The sequence below is a fragment of the Miscanthus floridulus genome, chromosome 15 (genome assembly GCF_019320115.1).
Source record: "Miscanthus floridulus cultivar M001 chromosome 15, ASM1932011v1, whole genome shotgun sequence".
Lineage (NCBI taxonomy): Eukaryota > Viridiplantae > Streptophyta > Magnoliopsida > Poales > Poaceae > Miscanthus > Miscanthus floridulus.
The window spans coordinates 32,395,623-32,417,954 of record NC_089594.1 but is presented as its reverse complement, the minus strand read 5'-3'; the positions used below and the strand labels follow the sequence as shown (position 1 = coordinate 32,417,954).

General features: G+C 40.9%; 2 protein-coding genes across 2 annotated transcripts; both read left to right on the top strand.

Moving 5' to 3' along the window:
- The first annotated feature begins 14,836 nt into the window (after positions 1-14,836).
- LOC136506550 (protein RGF1 INDUCIBLE TRANSCRIPTION FACTOR 1-like) lies at positions 14,837-15,872 on the top strand. Its single transcript, XM_066501467.1, has 3 exons — positions 14,837-15,025; positions 15,303-15,542; positions 15,657-15,872. Exons 1-3 carry the CDS (start codon positions 14,837-14,839, stop codon positions 15,870-15,872), a joined length of 645 nt encoding a protein of 214 aa, XP_066357564.1.
- A 2,818-nt stretch (positions 15,873-18,690) lies between these two features.
- Positions 18,691-19,677, top strand: LOC136509142 (uncharacterized). The gene is made up of 2 exons (XM_066503955.1): positions 18,691-19,312; positions 19,386-19,677. The coding sequence occupies exons 1-2, from the start codon at positions 18,799-18,801 to the stop codon at positions 19,568-19,570; spliced, it is 699 nt and encodes a 232-aa protein (XP_066360052.1). The 5' UTR covers positions 18,691-18,798; the 3' UTR covers positions 19,571-19,677.
- Positions 19,678-22,332: the final 2,655 nt, after the last annotated feature.

Here is a 22,332-nt window from a genome sequence, read left to right as displayed (position 1 = left end):
TTGAGCCTAAAAGCAAAAGTGTAGAGCTTGTCAAGTTGTACAAAGTTTGTTTTTGGAGTTTTCAAAGTTGTTATATAAATTTTGAAGTAATTTGAAAAGGCAAAATGTACTTAAAGTGTCCCCTTTTGATTTTAAACTTGCATTTCAAAATGTAGACATAATTTGGGTATGGTTATTAAAGAAAAGTTGTAGAACTTTGAATTTGGAACAACTTTTATTTTTGGAGATTTTTTAGTTACTTTACAAATTTGGGAGTAATTTGAAGAAATTAGACAAGTGGCAATTCAGTAATTAGTTGGAACAGTACCAATGGGCAGCTGTCACCGCCGGTGACCTTCTTCGGCGTTCCAGGCGTGCCCGTGGCCTTCTCCGACTTCACGCTGGCACGAGCAAGCTACTGCGTGTCATCTCCTCGCTTCCTGGCCGCTCTACAAAGCTTGTGCCGTCGCCGTTCTTCTCTTTTCCTCTCCTCTGTTTTCCCGACGTCGCCGCCATAGCTCCGTCGAGCTCACGCCGTCGCCGTAGCGCCGTTCCAGTCGCAGCAAAGCTATCATAGCTCCGCTTACTCCTTGCACACCCAGCTAACCCACCCTTGTAGCTTGACTTCGCTAGGAAACATCGCTTGGTGCCTTACTTCCTCGTGGCCGGCAGCGTCACCGGTGATCCCGCTTCACCGTGGCCGGAGCTCTGTGGTGAGCCTCTATCCTTGCGAAGTGTTGTTCCATTTTCTCCATGTTGTCGTGGTGCTTTGTGCCTCATTGCTTGATCATTTCATCCACTGCAGCCACCAGAACATCGCCGTCGACAACAGCCTGCTCCGCCATGTCTGCTTTGCTCGCCGACCCACCTTTCTGTTGCTCCTCCGGCTCGGCCATCGACTCCAACATAATCGGGGTGAGCTCCTGGAGCTTCCTAGACCCTTTATCTAACTGCTACCAGCCTAGTTTCACTGGCGTAGCGCAGCCGCACTGTCGTGGCCGCCATGACCGGCGTCGAGCTCGAACCCCGCTGCAATTGATCTAGCTAGTACCCTCAATCGATGCGCTGTGATGTGGGGAGCGTGTTGGTACCTTCGCCGTGGCCGAAGACCTCACCGGCGGCGAGTTACCAGTGGTCAAACCACAGTCGTCACGGTTGAGCACGGGAAGACGACGCTGACAGGTGGGGTCACCCTGTTAGCGGTTGTTTATGTGAAAATGGAATTTTTCTTTTTTAGAAATGAATGAATAGTATAAGTTTTTGTTATTTTTGTATAGAATTAATTAGAGCTCCAAAAATTATGAAAATTTTTGTGTGACCTCTCTGTGATGTAAACTATTTAGGAAAAATATTAAATGTTGATTTTTAGTACATTTTGAATGTGATAAAAATTGCTCTAATTAATTAATAAATGAGCTTCCATGATTTTTCTAGGCTTTGTTATTTATCCAAAAAATATGAAAATTGTTTTGCCACTTAGTTATCATGTGATAAGCTTTCATAAAAACTTTGAGCTCATTTGGAGAAGGTTGATTTATTTCATATCTTTTAATTAAATAATTAATTCATAAAAGCAAATAGTAAACCTTAATAATTTAGGTTTTGTTTGAATTTTGAATTGAGTGATGACCTTGGGTCATTAGTATTAGATAATTCTTGATACTTAAAATAAGTTGTATTTGAGTTATTAATTTTTGTATCCATCGTCAAGCATCATGTTTCATATCGCGCATCATATTAAACATGGCATTGTTACTACCTGTAGTGAACGAAAGCGAGAACGTGGTAGTGAATCAGGTTGAGGAGGAAGTTAATCCGGCTATTGAGGTCGGGTTTGATAATTGTGGAACATCTTCGGAACCTGACTTTTCCAACAACCAAGGCAAGCCCCGGATGCATTTAAACCTACCTTGTATTTTACAAGTTTTTATCGCTTTTGCTTTTTAATACTGCATTAAGTGGTTAGGAGTTAAATGAAAACCTAATTGGTGCATTACCAACCTTGTTTTTCAATATCAACCTTGATACCTATTTCAATTCGAGAATACTTATTTATGCTTAGCCATGCTTAGAACGGTACAAGTCGGGTGATCACCGGTCACCTGCGAGATATAAATGGTTTCTTGGATACGACTAGTTACTTATGTGATCATGAGATATGAGCATGTGGAGTAATAAATCTAGATCGGGTGGACTCGGTGTATGGGAGCCACAAGACATGGAGGTCTTGTGAGCGGGTTCTTTCCGCCTGTGTTGATTAAGACACGTCCGTTGTTGAACTGCATGGGGTGAGACTTTGTAGTACCGATCACATACTCCGGTAAGCCTTAACTTGGCTATTCTATTACGAGAATGGCTACTCGCGCACTGGGAGTGGAGAGATGGCGAGAGTAGCGTACACCCACGTGGCAATGGGCTAGAATGGTGGAGTACTGTATTCTCGGATGGCGCGGACCCATTCTTGTTTTAGAGGATCTGAGGGTGGGTTGGTATATGTAGGTCGGGGACCTGCATATGTCGTGTGGTTGGGAATCCCTAGCTGGGTTATAATCGGTTCGAATCATCGTTGCTCCTCAGTTATGGAGACTCAACTCACTGTTCATCATCGTAGTTGTTATATGAAACTTAAGGAAGGTTTGAGAAAGAGTTTTGATATGAAGTTCATGATCTCATTACGGATCATGGCAGATTCATATATGGTCTTTATGAAGAATTAAATATTGAATGAATCTTTTAAAAGAGCTTTTACGCAAAAGAACTTTGAGTCTTGCTAAAGCCCTACCTTGAATCCCCGAGCCTGCATTCTTAAGTATACTCCGTTTATATTTTGGTTAAGTCTTGTTGAGTACTTTTGTACTCAGGGTTTGTTAACCCTTGTTGCAGGTGAGCCTCATGGGCAGGTCTATCTTGGACCGTGCTGCATGACTGTTGTTCAGGTTGATGATGATTAGTAAATGTGTGGCCCTTGGGCAGGGTATTTTCTTTGTGTGTTATGTTTATGATAATTATGCCACTCCACTTCTATGGTTTGTAATAATAATCGTACTTAGTTTGTGAAACAACTATTTTGTAAATTAAGTTATTGTAGACTTCTGCTATTTTACTCTGATGTAGATATTTGAATAAATATTGTAATACTATAATAACTCTATAATGGGATCCTGCTCGGAAATCGTGGATGATTCGGGGTTCTCCGAGGACACCCGACAATCTTCTTAAGGTACCGGGAACATATGCATAGTCATCAGAGGTCATTGGATAGTGACAGATGCATGTGGGCCTTGTAATTTAGGAGGTTCTGCCACAGAGTGGTATTAGAGCGATCATTACAAGGTTTTTGTAGTATTGTTTTACAAAACTTTAAAACAATTTGGGACAAATAAATTTAACATGTTAATTTGGTCCAAATTGCTTCCGACTTATCTTAATTCTTTCTCGCCATTCCTTATTTGATTAAAAAGGTCTTGTTGGTGGAGTAGTAATCTTATTATGCCCTATATAATATGAACAATTGTTTATGTACTATAGGAGCTTTGATGTTTAAGTTTCATAAGGACGATTCATGCATCATGATTAATCCACTTGTTACTTACTTTCCCTCTGAGTCTGGGTTGAGTAGTGAGTCTAGGTTGAGTAGTGTAATCCATCCTTGCTGCTTTTAAGCCTTTTAACAGATCGTCTTACTGTTTGAAATCTTGCTTTCTATAGTATGGCTCATACCAAGATAACGTCATGTAAGTCTATTGGACCCAAAGGAGTGCCTCATCACCAGCTTGCCCCTAGGAGTGATGGTGCTAGCAGTAGCAGCTTTAGACCTGATCCCCAGGCTGAGATACAGAGGCTTTCAGTAGAATTAGCACAGAATACTAGAGATAGGGCCTTGGATGCCATCTAGGTGGGCAAGTTATAGGATCAATTGAGTCATCGCACCAGCGCTCATAAGAACTATGAGCGTATGTTAGTTCGTATGGTGGAAGGAAGAAATGAAGCTTGGCATAGAGAAGATGTAGCTAGAGCCCAAGCTCATGAGTTAGAGTTCTATGTAGAAGACTTAGAAGAATACTATACCAATCTGCATGAAGAAGTCCATAGGCTAAATAATCTCCTGAATCCAAATCATGAGCCTCAAGCTGATGCAATGGACCCAGGTGTCATCATAGCAGATGATGATGAAGCGGAAGAAGAAGAAGAAGAAGAAGATCCAAAAGAAGTAGTGATGGTCAACAAAAGTGATGAGGAAGGTGGAAATGTTTCGGGAATGGATACCGATCATGAGGTTTGAGGTGATCGAGGAGAAGAGTAGAGTTGTAATATAGTGAGTTCTAGTTTAGTTGGGTAGTCTAGCTTAAGTGCTGACTTGTGTACAAATAAGTGAGCCCTATATAATGCATATGTAGCAAGCTCTTTTAACAGTTCAATAAATGGTTGTGAATAAAGTTTGGTTTATTATGAATAGATGCGTCGTACTCGGGGTTTGAATGTTCTTGGTTCTTCGGAAGATGAGGATGGTATTCCTGATCCGCCACCAGTTCCACCAAGTTTGGCTGATGCTATCGCAGCACTAGTCAATGTGACTATGGAGAATGCCCGATTACTTTCGGAGTTAGCTCAAAGTAATCAGAACATGATGCAAGGGAACCGTGGTCGCAATCATCACAGGCAAGAAGTTATGTATGTTGATTTCACTGATACAAGACCACCAGTGTTCACCAAGGCTGACGAACCATTGGAAGCTGATGATTGGCTTCGTACCATGGAGCAAAAGTTTGATCTTATTCCTTGCACTGAGTTCCAGAAGCCTGTGTTTGCCGCCCAACAGCCCAGAGGTGCAGTAGTGCTTGGTGGGCAAACCTTGTGGCCATGCAACCAGCAGGTGTTTAGTTAACTTAGGCCAAGTTCCGCACTGCTTTCCATGCCCATTATATTCTAGAAGGAGTTATGGCCATGAAGCTTAATGAGTTTCTTGCTTTGAAGCAAGGTGATCAAACAGTCATGCAGTATGTGGGCAAGTTCAATCACCAATCACAGTACGCACCTGAACATGTTAACACAGATGCCAAGAAAAAGAAGTGGTTCATGCGGGGTCTAAATACCAAACTTTAGACAATGATGACTACCTACACCAATGTCACATATCATGAGGCAGTTAACATTGCTATTGCGTCAGAAGAGAAATATTGGTAGCATAAGGAGATTAAAAAGAAAAAGGGTGTGCCATCTGGATCTTTTGGTGGGAATCAAAAGAGGCAGAAGATAATCTATCATCCAATGAATCACTATCGCCCTCCTTATCGTCCACCACAGTTCCAAGCCGGTCAATAACCAAATGTCTGTCCTACTATAACTTATCTGAACTCCCAACAGTCAAATGTTCCTAGTGTTCATGCTCCAGCACCCCAAGGCCACCATTACCCATGTTTCAATTGTGGGAAGCCCGATCATTTCTCTAGGGAATGTCTATATCCTAAGTAATATAATCCAAATTTTCAGAAGGCTCCTAGAAATCAACAATAAGGTCAAGCTCAGAACAAGAACAACCACCAAAATGCTCAGAAGGGCAAAGATGAAAAGAAGACGGGGCGGGTTTTCTATATTCAAGCTAGGGAGATTCCAGAAGGGGAACCCATGATGCTGGGTATGTTTCCTGTCGTTGATCACCCTGCAGTTATGCTTTTTGATTCTAGTGCATCTCATACATTCATCAATAGAACCTTTGTCATAAAGTATGAAATTCCAATTAGAGAAACAAAGGAGAATTTTTATATACAGTCGCCCAGGGGACGCCTGTGTATTAAGGAAATGGTGTACCAGGTACCCATAAACCTGGGTGGGCACATTTTTCCCACTACCATGATTATTCTAAAGGATCAGGATATAGATATAATCTTGGGAATGAATTGGATGTATCAGCATAAAGCTATTGTAGATACTCTGAATAGGACAATAAGGGTGAGTTTGCCAGATAGTAATTCCTAGCTTCTTATCCAACTTCCAACCTTAAGGAGGTCAGTGGAAAAAGTTTGTGCAACTTCCGTAAAGGAGATTAGAGATATCCCGGTAGTTTGTGAATTCCGTGATGTTTTTTCTGAAGATTTACCCGGTCTACCACCTGATAGGGATGTTCCGTTCAATATAGATCTAAAACCTAGAACAGCTCTGATCTCTCGGAGAGCTTATAGGATGCCTCCCAAGGAATTAGTTGAATTGAAGACTCAGTTGCAAGAGTTGGTTGATAAAGGATTTATCCAACCTAGTTCATCACCTTGGGGATGTCCTGCAATTTTTGTAAAGAAGAAAGATGAGACTCTAAGGTTATGTATCGACTATCGTCCATTGAATGAAGTGACCATTAAGAATAAGTATCCCTTGCCTCGGATAGATTTACTTTTTGATCAATTGGCTGGAGCCAAAGTTTTCTCCAAGATTGATTTGAGGTCAGGTTATCATCAAATCAAAATTAAGCCTGAAGATATTCCCAAAATGGCATTTACCACAAGATATGGATTATATGAATACCTGGTAATGTCCTTTGGTTTGATGAATGCCCTAGCTCATTTCATGTATCTGATGAATTATGTATTCATGCCTGAGCTAGACAAGTTTGTAGTAGTGTTTATTGATGACATCCTAGTATATTCTAAGAACAAGAAAGAACATGTAGAACATCTTATAATTGTTCTGACACGCCTAAGAGAACATCAGTTGTATGCCAAGTTCAGTAAGTGTGACTTTTGGCTAAAGGAAGTATAGTTTTTAGGACATGTGTTGTTAGCTGAAGGAGTTGCTATGGATCCAAGCAAAGTTAAGGATATACTAGATTGGAAACCGCCAACCACTGTTCATCAGGTTCAGAGTTTTCTGGGAATGGTGGGTTATTACCGTCGTTTCATTCCAGATTTCTCTAGAATATCCAAGTCCATCACTAGGTTGTTGAAGAACCAAGCCAAGTTTGTCTGGTCATCTGATTGTGAAGAAGCTTTCTAGACTTTGAAGAGATTATTAACCACTTCACCAGTGTTAGCATAGCCAGATATTGAGAAGCCGTTTGACGTTTATTATGATGTTTCTGGAATTGGTATTGGATGTGTACTAATGCAAGAAGGCCAAGTTATTGCCTATGCTTCCAGACAACTTAAGCAACATGAAGAACATTATCCAACTCATGATCTAGAGTTAGCAGCAGTTGTCCATGCTTTGAAGATTTGGTGGCATTACCTGCTTGGTAATATATGCCATATATATACAGATCATAAGAGTTTAAAGTATATCTTTACTCAATCAGAATTGAACATGCGACAAAGAAGATGGTTAGAGTTTATTAAAGATTATGACTTGGAGGTGCATTACCATCCTGGTAAGGCAAATGTGGTTGCAGATGCCCTTAGTCGTAAGAATCATTGCAATTATCTAACAGTAAAAACAATGGATCTGACTTTATGTCAAGAGATGGAGAGGTTGAATGTAGAGATATTTCAACAAGGTAGTTTGACCAATATAGCTGTTGAATCAACTATTCGAGATCAAATTATTGCTGCTTAGAAAGAAAACAAGGGTATAGCACATATCAAAGAAAGAGTCAGAAAGGGAAAAGCAACATGCTTCGGGATAGATGATGTAGGTGTGCTATGGTTTAAGAATCACCTAGTGGTACTGAAGGTTCCTGAGTTGTGACAGTCAATTCTTGAAGAGGCACATACAACCAAGTTATCTATTCATCCGAGAAGTAATAAAATATACCATGACTTGAAACAAAGATTTTGGTGGACCAAAATGAAGATAGAGATTGCTCGGTATATAGCCAAGTGTGATACTTGTCAAAAAAGTAAAAGCTATACATTTAAGGTTCCTTGGAGAGTTACAGCCATTGCCTGTTCTAGCTTGGAAGTGGGAGGATATTAGTATGGACTTTATCGTAGGTCTACCCAAGACATCTAAAGGTTTTGACTCAATATGGGTTATTGTGGATCGACTAACTAAGTCAGCATATTTTATTCCAATCAAGAGTATATATCCTACTATCCAATATGCCAAGATGTATTTAGCAAGAATCATGAGCTTACACGGTATACCAAAGACCATTATGTCGGATAGAGGTACACAGTGTGTCTCCAACTTTTGGAAACAATTGCATGCTTCATTGGGTACCAAACTTCTGTATAGTATAGCTTATCATCCATAGACTGATGGTCAGACTGAAAGAGTAAATCAAGTACTTAAAGATTTGTTAAGGTGTTGTGTCCTTAACTATTCTAATAAGTGGGATGAATGTTTGCCTTTGGCTGAGTTCTCATACAACAATAGTTATCAAGAAAGCATTAAGATGGCTCCGTTTGAAGTACTTTATGGTCATAGATGCAGAACATCGCTAAATTGGTCTGAACCCGAGGAAAGATGGTTCTTTGGAGTTGACCTTGTGAAAGAAACAGAAGAAAAGGTTAGGCAGATACAAAGTAATTTGAAGGTAGCTCAGTCTCGACAAAAGAGTTATGCGGACAAACGACGTAGACCTTTGGTGTTTAACAAAGGAGATTTTGTATATCTGAAGGTATCACCAATGAAGGGAGTTACCCGTTTTGGTGTTAAAGGCAAGTTGGCACCTCGTTATATTGGACCATTTCAAATATTAGAAAGGTATGGAAAGGTGGCATATCGCTTGAAGTTACTAGAACATCTCTCAGCTATGCATGATGTGTTCCATGTTTCACAATTAAAGAAGTGTCTTCGAGTGCCTGAGCAAAATATTGAGGTTGAAGGAGTGGAACTTGAACCTGATTTGACCTATTCTGAATATCCTATCCGAGTTTTGGATCAGAAAGACCATGTCACATGAAGGAGAACAATCAAATTCTACAAGATACAATGGAATCAACATTTTGAAGAAGAAGCTACTGGGGAATCCGAAGATTACTTGCTAGAAAAGTTTCTGGAGTTTCTTGCGTCAATATAGAATCATGTTAGTTGTGCTCTATCGTTACAAATCGTGTTTTGTAAAGAGACCTTAGCTGTTTTATGGACAAGTTTTGAATGTGTTTGCTCAACACATTTCCTTTTCCATTACTTACCCTTGGGCTTTAAATCTCAGGACGAGATTTCTTTTAGGGGGAAGGATTGTAACACCTCGGGTGTTTAAATACTAAAACCTGCCATATCATCATATGCATTGCACATCATTTTAGTGTTACTAAAGATTTTGATATGCATACATTAAAACAAGTTTACATTTATGGATATGTGTTGACTTGTATGGTTTGAATCAAGTTCAAAATCTTTGTACTACTTTGAAATTTCCGAAAACCCTGATTTTCAGTGTTTAAATTCTACCCTGAAAACCTAATTCAAAATCTAGGAACATTTTGGGGTTGACCCTAAAAGCAAAAGTGTAGATCTTGTCAAGTTGTACAAAGTTTGTTTTTGGAGTTTTCAAAGTTGTTATATAAATTTTGAAGTAATTTGAAAAGGCGAAATGTACTTAAAGTGTCCCCTTTTGATTTTAAACTTGTATTTCAAAATGTAGACATAATTTGGGTATGGTTATTAAAGCAAAGTTGTAGAACATTGAATTTGGAACAACTTTTATTTTTGGAGATTTTTGAGTTATTTTCAAATTTGGGAATAATTTGAAGAAATTAGACGAGTGGCAATTCGGTAATTAGTTAGAACAGTACCAGCAGGAAGCTGTCACCGTCGTCGACCTTCTTCGGTGTTCCAGGCACGCCCATGGCCTTCTCCAGCTTCGCGCTGGCACGAGCAAGCTACTGCGTGTCATCTCCTCGCTTCCCGGCCGCTCTACAAAGCTTGTGTCGTCGTCGTTCTTCTCTTTTCCTTTCCTCTGTTTTTCCCGACGCCCCCACCATAGCTCCGTCGAGCTCGCGCCATCGCCATAGCGCCGTTCCAGTCACAGCAAAGCCGTCATAGCTCCGCTTGCTCCTTGCACACCTAGCTGACCCACCCTTGTAGCTTGACTTCACCGGGAAACGTCGCTTGGTGCCTTTCTTCCTCGTGGCCGGCGGCATCACCGGTGATCCCACTTCACCGTGGCCGGAGCTTTGTGGTGAGCCTCTGTCCTTGCGAAGTGTTGTTCCATTTTCTCCATGTTGCCGTGGTGCTTTGTGCCTCGTTGCTTGATCATTTCGTCCACTGCAGCCACCGGAACATCACCGTCGACGACAGCCTGCTCCGCCGTGTCTGCTTTGCTCGCCGACCCACCTTTCTGTTGCTCCTTCGGCTCGACCATCGACTCCAACGTGATCGGGGTGAGCTCCTGGTGCTTCCTAGACCCTTTATCTAACTGCTACCGGCCTGGTTTCACTAGCGTAGCGCAGCTGCGCCGTCGTGGCCACCATGACCAACGTCGAGCTCGAACCCCGCTGCAATTGATCTAGCTAGTACCCTCAATCAATGCGTTGTGATGTGGGGAGTGTGTTGGTACCTTCGCCGTGGACAGAGACCTCACCGGCGGTCAAATCATGGTCATCGCGGTTGAGCGCGGGAAGACAACGCTGACAGGTGGGGTCACCCTGTCAGCGGTTGTTTATGTGAAAATGGAATTTTTCTTTTTTAGAAATGAATGAATAGTATAAGTTTTTGTTATTTTTGTATAGAATTAATTAGAGCTCCAAAAATTATGAAAACTTTTGTGTGACCTCTCTGTGATGTAAACTATTTAGAAAAATATTAAATGTTGATTTTCAGTACATTTTGAATGTGATAAAAATTTCCCTAATTAATTAATAAATGAGATTCCATGATTTTTCTAGGCTTTGTTATTCATCCAAAAATTATGAAAATTGTTTTTCCACTTAGTTATCATGTGGTAAGCCTTCATAAAAATTTTGAGCTCATTTGGAGAAAGTTGATTTATTTCATATCTTTTAATTAAATAATTAATTCATAAAAGCAAATAGTAAACCTTAATAATTTAGGTTTTGTTTGAATTTTGAATTGAGTGATGACCTTGGGTCATTAGTATAAGATAATTCTTGATACTTAAAATAAGTTGTATTTGAGATATTAATTTTTGTATCCATCATCAAGCATCATGTTTCATATCGCGCATCATATTAAACATGGCATTGTTACTACGTGTAGTGAACGAAAGCGAGAACGTGGTAGTGAATCAGGTTGAGGAGGAAGTTAATTCGGCTGTTGAGGTCGGGTTTGATAATTGTGGAACGTCTTCGGAACCCAACTTTTCCGACAACCAAGGCAAGCCCCGGATGCATTTAAACCTACCTTGTATTTTACAAGTTTTATCGCTTTTGCTTTTTAATACTGCATTAAGTGGTTAGGAGTTGAATGAAAACCTAATTGGTGCATTACCAACCTTGTTTTTCAATATCAACCTTGATACCTGTTTCAATTCGAGAATACTTATTTATGCTTAGCCATGCTTAGAATGGTACAAGTCGGGTGATCACCGGTCACCTGCGAGATATAAATGGTTTCTTGGATACGACTAGTTACTTATGTGATCATGAGATATGAGCATGTGGAGTAATAAATCTAGACTGGGCGGACTCAGTGTATGGGAGCCACAAGACATGGAGGTCTTGTGAGTGGGTTTTTTCCGCCTGTGTCGATTAAGACACGTCCGTTGTTGAATTGCATGGGGTGAGACTTTGTAGTACCGATCACATACTCCGGTAAGTCTTAACTTGGCTATTCTATTACGAGAATGGCTACTCGCGCACTAGGAGTGGAGAGATGGCGAGAGTAGCGTGTACCCACGTGGCAATGGGCTGAAATGGTGGAGTACTGTATTCTCGGGTGGCGAAGACCCGTTCTTGTTTTAGAGGATCTGAGGGTGGGTTGGTATATGTAGGTCGGGGACCTGCATATGTCGTGTGGTTGGGAATCCCCAGCTAGGTTATAATCAGTTCGAATCATCGTTGCTCCTCGGTTATGGAGACTCAACTCACTATTCATCATCGTGGTTATTAAATGAAACTTAAGGAAGGTTTGAGAAAGAGTTTTGATATGAAGTTCATGATCTCATTACGGATCATGGCAGATTCATATATGGTCTTTATGAACAATTAAATATTGAATGAATCTTTTAAAAGAGCTTTTACGCAAAAGAACTTTGAGTCTTGCTAAAGCCCTACCTTGAATCCCCGAGCTTGCATTCTTAAGTATACTCCGTTTATATTTTGGTTAAGTCTTATTGAGTACTTTTGTACTCAGGGTTCGTTAACCCTTGTTGCAAGTGAGCCTCAAGGGTAGGTCTGTCTTGGACCATGCTACATGACTGTTGTTCAGGTTGATGATGATTAGTAAATGTGTGGCCCTTGGGCAGGGTATTTTCTTTGTGTGTTATGTTTATGATAATTATGCCACTCCACTACTATGGTTTGTAATAATAATCGTACTTAGTTTGTGAAATAATTGTTTTGTAAATTGAGTTATTGTAGACTTCCGCTATTTTACTCTGATGTAGATATTTGAATAAATATTGTAATACTACAATGACTCTGTAATGGGATCCTGCTCAGAAATCGTGGATGATTTGGGGTTCTCCGAGGACACCCGACAGTCTTCTTAAGTTACCGAGAACATATGCATAGTCATCAGAGGTCATTGGACAGTGATATGTGCATGTGGGCCCTATAATTTAGGAGGCTCTGCCACAACTATGTCTAAGGAGGGCCCCTGGGATGTGTTGAGGACTTCATGGTGTGCCTGTCTAAAGTGTTAGTGTTGTGAATCTAGGGTTGAAACTCATCTAAATCTTTATTCTTGAGGTGCTCTATCCTAGGTGTGGATTTCTAGACCAAGATTAAGATAGAAGTGGTGAGGAAATCATCTCTTGAGGTATGGAAATCTGAGGTCACCATGCTCATGCTCATCTTCTTAAACTTCTATGTCACCCATGAGGAGGATGTCTTCTTCAAGATTGGAAGGAACTTGGGAGGAGCATCTCCTTCATGCTTGAACATGTGAATTAGGGACTAAGATGGGATCAAGGAATTGATAGGGGGAGATTACAATCTTATGCTTGGAATTTCTCCAGGGATAAAGGTATTGACCTTCATCTTCTTCTCGATTAAAGAATGGGTTTCCTTCAATATTTTATCCATTTTTCATCTTCACTCTTGTTGTTGCTTAAAGATAGAGTGATGAGAGTGGTGAGATGAATGGGGGAGAGATGATGTTGGTGATTTGGGGTGAGTTATAAGCTGAGGGGTAGGGCCAAGAGGGATGAGAAGTGGACAACACAACATGAGAGCTGAGTGGTTGGCATATGATCGAGCATAGCACTATGTTAATCTTCTAGCGTTAGGAATGGGTCTGATGACGACAAGGTCACATAGGTTGAACCAGAGGGCAAACGAGCCATGACCTGTCCTAGGAGAGGTCCTTCTGGGCTCAATGAAACCAGACTTAATGCTCAAGATTGGAGGGGGACAATTGGATCTAGGATTCAGAACGTGGTTTTGCAAAGTTTTATTTGTAGTGACTTTTGGGTCGTCACAACACAATGCCTATTATGTGAGCACCAGGATATTATATAATAAGAACTATGATTGTGGGCACAATGTTTGTAGCTGGCATTCAGTTTCATGTCGTTGCAGATTATGCAAATACTCTTATTGCGCTAGTGGGTTGGAATAAAAAGTGGATGCACTTCTATTGTTTTATCCCTATATCTATAGCTGGTATTTTAGTTCTTAGTGCCACAAATTTTTTAAACTTCTTATTTGCCAGTGGGTTTCTAGGAAAAGTGATTGTACTTGTCATTATTTTTTCATATAACTTTAACTGGCAGTCAATTCTTAGTGTTGCATATTATGACAAAGAACTACTGCAATTATGAAAAATTTCACATTGCACCAACGGTTTTATAGGAAAAGAGATTGTACATCTCATTATTCTTTCTGTCACTGGTAGCTATTAGTTTAGTTCTTGGAACCATAGATTATGCAAAACATCATACTACACCCGCTGTTTTGTAGGAAAAGTAAATGTACTTCTTATTATTATATTGTTTCTCTTAATTTCTTGTTGGCATTTCAGTTCTTACCACCACATATTATGAAAAACATCATACTGCGGCCCGCTATTTTATAAGAAAAGTAAATGTACTTCTTTTTATTATATTGTTTCTCTTAATTTCTAGCTGGCATTTCAGTTCTTACCACCACAGATTATGCCGAACATCATACTGTGCCCGCTATTTTATAGGAAAAGTAAATGTATTCTTATTATTGTATTGTTTCTCTTAATTTGTAGCTGGCATTTTAGTTCTTACCACCACAGATTATGCAAAACATCATACTGCGCCCGCTGTTTTGTAGGAAAAATAAATGTACTTCTTATTATTGTATTGTTTCTCTTAATTTCTAGCTGGCATTTCAGTTCTTACCACCACAGATTATGCAAAACATCATATTGCGCCTGCTATTTTGTAGGGAAAGTAAATGTACTTCTTATTATTATATTGTTTCTCTTAATTTCTAGCTGGCATTTCAGTTCTTACCACCACAGATTATGCAAAACATCATACTACGCCCGCTGTTGTATAGGAAAAGTAAATGTACTTCTTATTATTATATTGTTTCTCTTAATTTCTAGCTAGCATTTCAGTTCTTACCACCACAGATTATGCAAAACATCATACTGCACCACTGTTTTATAGGAAAAATGCATGTACTTTTTATTATTATATTGTTTCTCTTATTTTCTAGCTGGCATTTCAGTTCTTACCACCACAAATTATGCAAAACGCCTATTTGTGCCAGCAATTTTACAGCAACAACTCATGTAGGTCTCACTATTCTTTTCCTATAAATACAACCATTCCATTCACTTACAGGCCCCAACATTACCACAAAGAACATAATAGACTACTGATTTTATAATGAAAAGGGAGGCAGTCCCTTCATGGCTACAGATATTGCTTGCAACACAGTTCTTTACGACTTGTGCAAACCATCTTCTTGCTAGTCGCAATGAGTGTACCCTATTTTGCACCCAGTGTGAGGCTACACCAGCTGCTTTCTGCAATTATTGCCATTCAAGCAATCATTCCACTCATCGTGTAATCCAGGTAAGAAATGTGTAGTCGTGTAGTCAATGGAAAGGTAAAACATTTCATATCATACATGTCATACAACTCAAAACTTTATGATTTAGATGTTTTTTCTCTTGTTGCTTCTTATGCCACCTCATAATTAAGAAATGTTATAAAACTTTACATAAAATGTGTTCTGAATTTGGGTGTATAAAATAGATTTCATTCATAGGCCACAGGTCCTTTGACCAAGCACACGTATGATCTATGAAAAGATGGAAGTATTTAAGTTTCAAATAATTCGATGTTTCAGATAAGGCGATCATCCTATCATGATGTTGTGAGGGTTTCAGAGATTGAGGACATCCTTGATATTAGCAATGTGCAAACTTATGTAATCAATAGTGCAAGGGTTGTATTCTTGAATGAGCGCCCACAACTGCGTGCTTCTGGTGTCCCCATTTGTAAGGCACCTTCGTCATCAACACATAGCTGTGAGACATGCAATCGTGCTCTACTTGATGCATTTTGCTTCTGCTCTCTTGGATGCAATGTAAGTTATCACAAACTATCTAAGGATGTTATTTTTTTCAAAAGTACAAAAATAAGAAATAAGTTCCATAATTAATGGATTGCATATATCTAATAAAATCCTTACCTTTTACAGCTTAGAGGCTTAAATATGGAAATGAGTATGCCATCCATGGTTGAAAACAGCCCTCAATCCAATGGTAAGGATCATGTGACTAGGATCAATGATGTTGGTTCAAGTACTACAAGTGACAAAGACAGCTGCAATGACAAGAATAACGAAGAACCACCACCAAAAAGGGTTGCTCGCCACCGACGCAAGGGAATTCCCCAACGTGCGCCATTCTTCTAATGTGAAGCTCATGACAATATCCATTAAATGTTGGGGCAAATAAGATGAGAGAATGTTTGCCATGGGTAGAATAAATGAATGAATGAATGACCCCAATGCTATGTAGGGTTGATTTCTTCAAATTGCGAGCCTTTCGAAAACATTTTACAAGACCATCTAATGGTTGTTTCTCTCAAAGCACGTAATTGTTATACTGGAAGCACATAGTGTAGTCATAGCCTTTATCTCTCTTAAGTAGTTCTACCCCGAGGTTTACTTCAAATCATGAAGAACAAGTGACAAGATTATGTAGTGTCATGACCCGTCATTGCACTTGGTTGATCATTAGCATCATGTGCATAATCATAATCCAAAATCCATATTTGCAAAACTATTCGAGTTATAGATGTAGATTCTGGCTCTAATGTGCATATGTGGACAATACATACGGACCTACAAGGCAATCCATTCTTGGTGAGCTAGGTCAGTTCAAGTTCACACGGATGGAAAGTCCATCCTATCACGTCAGGTTGTCTATCAGAACGTGAAAATGCAGGATTTTGAGCTAGGCGTTAACCCTTCTTACCGGCCCCATTTGGCAAGCAAATGTAGCACATTCTATGTGACTTGGAACCTGAGATGCCTACATCCACTCACCCTCGCTCTACCACTCTTAACCTTGTCATAACAATCATGAGCATCATGTTTCCGTACATGTACCTTGTACTCATATAGGAGTTGACGCACCCAAGGAGGTGACTCTCAAGACCAACTTTGACTTTGTTCCCAATGACCATGCCCATTGTCCAACCCCACTGAGTATCAAGACAAGCCCCTAAGCATATATTTCTCTTTTATAATGGCATAACTTGATATGTGCTAGCTATTGTATCCTTTGTATATACTATCACTAGAATCAAATGAGAACATAGTTGAGCTTTTACCTTGATGATTAACTTCCTATACCTTGCAAGATTGATCGTTTGCCTTCCTAGTATGTGTTCAATGCTTGCTTTCTTAGATGTGATTGAAGTTGGACTCATGATGGGTTTCTCATGGTTCGTGCGCCATATAAGCAGGCCCCACACAAGTGCCGATGCGGCTACCGAAGTGGGGATGGGCCCTCATGTGAGCACTGCTAGGAGAAGTGTGCCACTAGGGAGAAGTGTTTTTGTGAGAGAAAGAGAGAAGTGAGGGACAAGGAACCCTAAGTGTTGTCAATATATATGAGGAATGATTATGGGCAAGGCTTGGCTCGCCATGTTTTTTGGGCCTCATATGAGGCCCACCTCAGGAAATTCCTATTACTTTTAGAGGAAGATCTCTTTAGAGGCTCATCTCTATTAATTGATTTTAGGAGATCTTATCTTTTTTTTTTGGAATGGAGGCATTATCTTTTGAGTGTGTAATCGCTGTCTATTCAATTGTTTCTTTTAGAATCATTTTTTTGGTAATGTAGAATTTGAGAATCTCATTTATGCTTCTAGAATATTCATTATTAACTATAGTAAATTTTACCGTTGTCTACAGGTGTATGATTTGGCAACTGCTGATGGTATTTCTATCTATTAAATAAAAGGAAACCTTCCTTGTGGAATTCAAGTATCTCATACATAGGAAATAATAAAGTTCAAAACTAAAGTTTTCTCTATTGCTACAGACACTAAATAAACCTGGACAGAGATGGTGAAGGAGCGAGCAGGAACAGGGGCGGATTTGGGTCTAGCGCCATGACCCCTAAACCAAACAAAATCCAAATATCACTCTAATAATTTTGGCCCAATTCTATCTTGCCCCAGGCGTTGCCCAGATGCATTATTCTCGGAGCCCAACAAACTTCAGCATGCCAGAGAGAATGAAGCACGCGAGCAGCGGAGTAGCAAAGGGTGGTGGATGGCGGTGGCTGGCCATGGCCATGGTCCATCGCCGGAGGAGAGAACAAAAGATCAGCATGCAGCTTGCTGCCGCCTTTTGCAGGCTTGCAACAGATATAAATATGCCCAATCCCCTCCTTGCTCTATTTCAATCCTGAACTCCCAAATTTTAGGAGAAGATAATGGACTCTATTTGAGCTACAGTCTCATTCACCACCCCTGAATCAGCCACTGAATTTAAAAAGAATAACTCAAACTTTAATAACAGACAACATACACACCTCAACTTTTGAAACTAGACAAGATATTCCTCTTAACTATTTCAAAGTGATTTCTTTCATGGTTTTGCTGACGTGACAGTGGGACCACCTTTCATTTGGTCTCTCTATCTCCTATATAAGAAGGAATAACTTCTTCGTATGAAGTCATATGAATACAAACTTTATATTAAAGTTGTAGAGCTCACATGGTCTACAACTTAGTAGTGGATAACTTTTTAAAATAATATATTTTAAAGGCTCAAATATTCATTTAAGTTACAATATTTTATAATTTACTTTATTTATTTATTTTTTCCCAAACGCCCCCCCCCCCCCCCCCCACCCCCCATATGTTGATGACATAGTTTACACCAAAGTTGTAATTCGTAGTAAGATATATAACTTTATAGTAGACAACTTTTCTACTTGATATCATGTAGACGTCTAAATATTTATTTTAAGTTCTCTAACATTGACGGGATGTTGACCTCGGATTTTGAATTTTTTTTCTGAAATTCAGCTACTAGATCAGTTTGTGCCGCTTTGTTGGCTCAACTTTTGCCACGAGCAATTGTCTGTGTCATGCTCAGAGCAACAGCAAGCTCTGCCGTGAACCGTCCATTTCACGATCATTTCTGACCGTTCCTTTCGACGAACGCGAGCCGGCGACAAGAGCAGACGAACCTGTTTCAATTCTTTTCAATCCATGTCCTCATTTTGAGCAGCCTCGCAAACCTTATCTCTCTCTTCCTCGCCTGCCACGACGACGAAACGTTGGCATGTGAGCGCCACGTATACGCCTCCGCCGTACCCATGCAGCCTCCCGTCACGCCGCCGGTAGCCACCGGAGCAGCCACCCCGGTTCCGCCACGAGCCATCTACTCCCAGCCGTCATCATCACCATTAGCAATCGCATCGACAAAGACAGGCAGGCGGCAGCTGCTGGTGTCGTCAGCACTGCTCCTCGCGGCCAGCAGCAGTGCCAGTACCGCCGCCGGCGCGCAGGCTGCAGGAGAGGAAGGAGGTTTGGCAGGGTACAGTGGCCCGCCGCCGGTGGTGACGGAGGCGGAGCGCGCGGCCAGCGCGGCCGTGTCGCGGCGCGTCGGGGAGGCCGTGGGGCTGCTGGAGCTCGGGCGGGAGTTGCAGGCACGCGGGGAGTTCCCGGAGGCGCTGGCGTCGTTCACGCGCGTGGTGCGGGAGTACGCGGACCTGGCGCTGTCGGAGTACGCGCGGGTGGGGCGGGCACTGGTGCTGTACGAGATCGGCGACCGCGACGAGTCCATCGCCGAGATGGAGGACGTCTCCATCGCCCTAAAGGGATACCCAGGTGGGTCGTCGTCTATTTTGTCATCAGGTCGAAGTGATGGATTACTGATGATGATGGTGAGGTTTATTTGCAGAGATCCACGCGGCCCTGGCGGCGGCGCTGTACGCGGACAAGCACGCGGCGCTGCTGGCGGAGAACCAGTTCGCCATCGCGACGCTGCTGGACCCGCACTACACGGACCTCGCCTACGTCCGGGACACCAAGCACTGGCCGCCCAGCCTCGTTGCATCACTCCACGACTTCATCACACTCTCCTAGTAGCTAGGCAGCAGCTAGCTCACGGCTCACGCACACAAAGTTTCTACTATTAGTTGTATACTTATATTGTATATATAGCTTTTAATCACGTATATGGTTCTCATCAATATCTCTGAAGAAAAATTAGAGCTCCTAGCAAGAACTTTCGGGTGTTCAAAGGGCTTCACCTATTTGGGTTTGCCTCTTGGAATTGGAATCACAAAGCCAAGAGTTCAGAATTTTTTACCCTTGGTAAAACAGAGATAAGGGTGGTGAGTGTTTTCTCATTTCTATCAGAGGATGAGAGAATGGGGATCACAAATGAAGTTTTTTTCGTCTTTGCCAACCTTTTATTACATGAGCACCTTAAGTCCTTAACCCTTCCAAAAACTATCATCAAGCAAATAGATAAATATAGAAAACACTGCCTTTAGAGGGGTCAGATATCAGTGCAAAGAATCCACCAAAGGCTGCCGCCATATGGTCTGCATGTCAAAGGAGGAAGGAGGTCTAGGACTCATTGGACTAGAAAAGCACAATGAAGCTCTGATGTTGAAGAATCTCCACAAATTCTTCAATAATCTAGATATTCCTTGGGTTCAACTAAGGCACAAAAGAGTATGAACACAAAAAGGAGCATGTAATGCAACCCTATATTAAAGTAAAGTGTACAAGATGCAAGAGAAGGGTATACACTACCTTTGGATGAGGTGGAGGACTTTGGGTATGTGTCGTGATATGTAACCTCATGAGTGCACCCAAGAGCATGCTAAGTCTCCAAACTCCCCAAGAGACGCACAACATGAGACGATTTGACCCATCCTTCCCATGTTCGACGGGACTACACATGATAAGCCTTGAAAGAAGGTTAGTCCCAACATCACAAGTTATAAATCTAGCTCCTCCTAAGATTATGCACTTTGCTTTTGAATCACTAACATATGATGTGTACTTTGTTGTTAAGACAATTGGCGAGAAAGACTTACAACTTATTTTAAGTGTAGGAAATCAAATAAACACTCCTGCACAAAAAGATTGTTGGCGCCGGTCAAAATCGATTTTCAAAGGAGGACAGTGCGTTTGCCTCTAGCAAATGGTCACTGTTAATCGGCCATTTCCAAAGGCGGGTGCACAACCACCTCTATAAAACTATTAACCGAGGTGGGCATCTTAAGATGCTTACCTATGTTAATGCCATTTATACATGTAGACAAGTTAAGATGCCCGCCTTTGTAAATGGTTTCCACAAAACCCAAGAAAATAAAAAATTAGCATCTTTGAGGATTTGAACCCACAACCTACTGCTGAGCCATAACCCATGACCAAAAGGTGGCACCAGAGACCGGCCTAGGTGGTCTCCTAACCCGGCCTGGGCCCATCTAGCCTCTCCACTTCGACACATGTAGAGAGAACACACTATGGAGCAATCTTGCGCGTTGATGCAAAGTCGGTTTGATCAAATGGTTGTCATGATCTCACACATGGATTGAAGGGCCCACCATTCATACAAACACACACTCACAGCCGCCTTTGGATAGCTTGGGATACCTATCAACCGACTTCATGGAGCACTGACACTACGGGAAAATCCCCCTAATGCCACGGTGCGCATTGCAACAGCGTAATATGTTGGTGTTTTTGCCACTATTTGCAAAACTTGTTGCATTATTTGAACTATGTTGCCACTAATTTATTGTGTTGTGGTAATTCTGATTTTGGTTCAAAGAGGTTGGTGTTATTGCCACAATTTTGATAACGGTTGTGGTTAGTTAACAATTTTGCCACGGTTTTTCTTGTTGTGATAATAGTCAAATTCGTCGCTACATGTAAGTGTTTTTGCCACAAAAAAGGACATCAATGCAATTAGCTTGCAAAATTTGCTACGAATTTCGTGTGCTACGCAAACTTTTTCTTGTGCTGCAAAAATGTTGCTTTGTTGTAGCACCCGGTTTTAAGGAAAAAAACCAGATACACACCATATGTGAGCCCAGAAAATCAAATCTCACATATAGCTACAAATAAATGTAATATCAATAGACAATGCTTAATATATAATATACTTAGTATAAAGGATATAACCTTAGACAGTAAACAGTAGAAAGACAACTCCGATCTTTGGGTGAAGACTCCAATCCATAGGGACAACTGACTGGTTGATCATAAGCCTAACTCCTCCAAACTAGCAATCTAATACCCATCTAAGATTTTTTCAAAGATTTAAAAAGTAAAGCAAGCGTAAGTACATGTCGTAGTCAACAAATATAACATGGGGTTCATGAGGCTCAACAGGTTGACACTGGTTAACTGCGATTAGCTTTTAATGAGTCATGATTTTAGCAATAGGGTAGGAACAAGTTTATCCACAAGCCCACATAAATACATGATCAGGTAAACATGAATAATGAATAGCATAAACAATAATCATTATGAGCATCTTCATCATCATCAGCATCATCAGTGTTCATCATCTATTCCGTAAGGGTCCAAGGCCGCTCGTAACCGTGAGCACTGCTGATATACCAGTTTTACACTCTGTAGAGGTTGTACACTTTCACTGCGAGTCATGATTTACCCTTTCGCCCGAGGCAACCAACCTCTTGACCCACTACCAAGTAAGGTCGGCAGGGTTCACTATGAAGCCTTTCAAAAGTTTGTCTAACAAGTTAGGGCTGCTAAGGTTTTCCCATCAATAAGCATGAATCCCCCTCCAAGGAGTGACTAACAAAATACCAAGAAACCAAAGTGCACCCTCTTAGTAGGCCGAGATCATACTTGTCAAAGCC

What these genes read in the sequence shown, in the direction of transcription:
- LOC136506550 (XM_066501467.1), top strand. Translation starts at nt 14,837, where the DNA reads ATGAAAAGGGAGGCAGTCCCTTCATGGCTACAGATATTGCTTGCAACA. An exon ending in CCACTCATCGTGTAATCCAG is followed by an intron (nt 15,026 to 15,302) that starts GTAAGAAATGTG and finishes TCGATGTTTCAG; the next exon opens with ATAAGGCGATCATCCTATCA. An exon ending in TCTGCTCTCTTGGATGCAAT is followed by an intron (nt 15,543 to 15,656) that starts GTAAGTTATCAC and finishes TACCTTTTACAG; the next exon opens with CTTAGAGGCTTAAATATGGA.
- LOC136509142 (XM_066503955.1), top strand. Translation starts at nt 18,799, where the DNA reads ATGCAGCCTCCCGTCACGCCGCCGGTAGCCACCGGAGCAGCCACCCCG. An exon ending in CGCCCTAAAGGGATACCCAG is followed by an intron (nt 19,313 to 19,385) that starts GTGGGTCGTCGT and finishes GTTTATTTGCAG; the next exon opens with AGATCCACGCGGCCCTGGCG.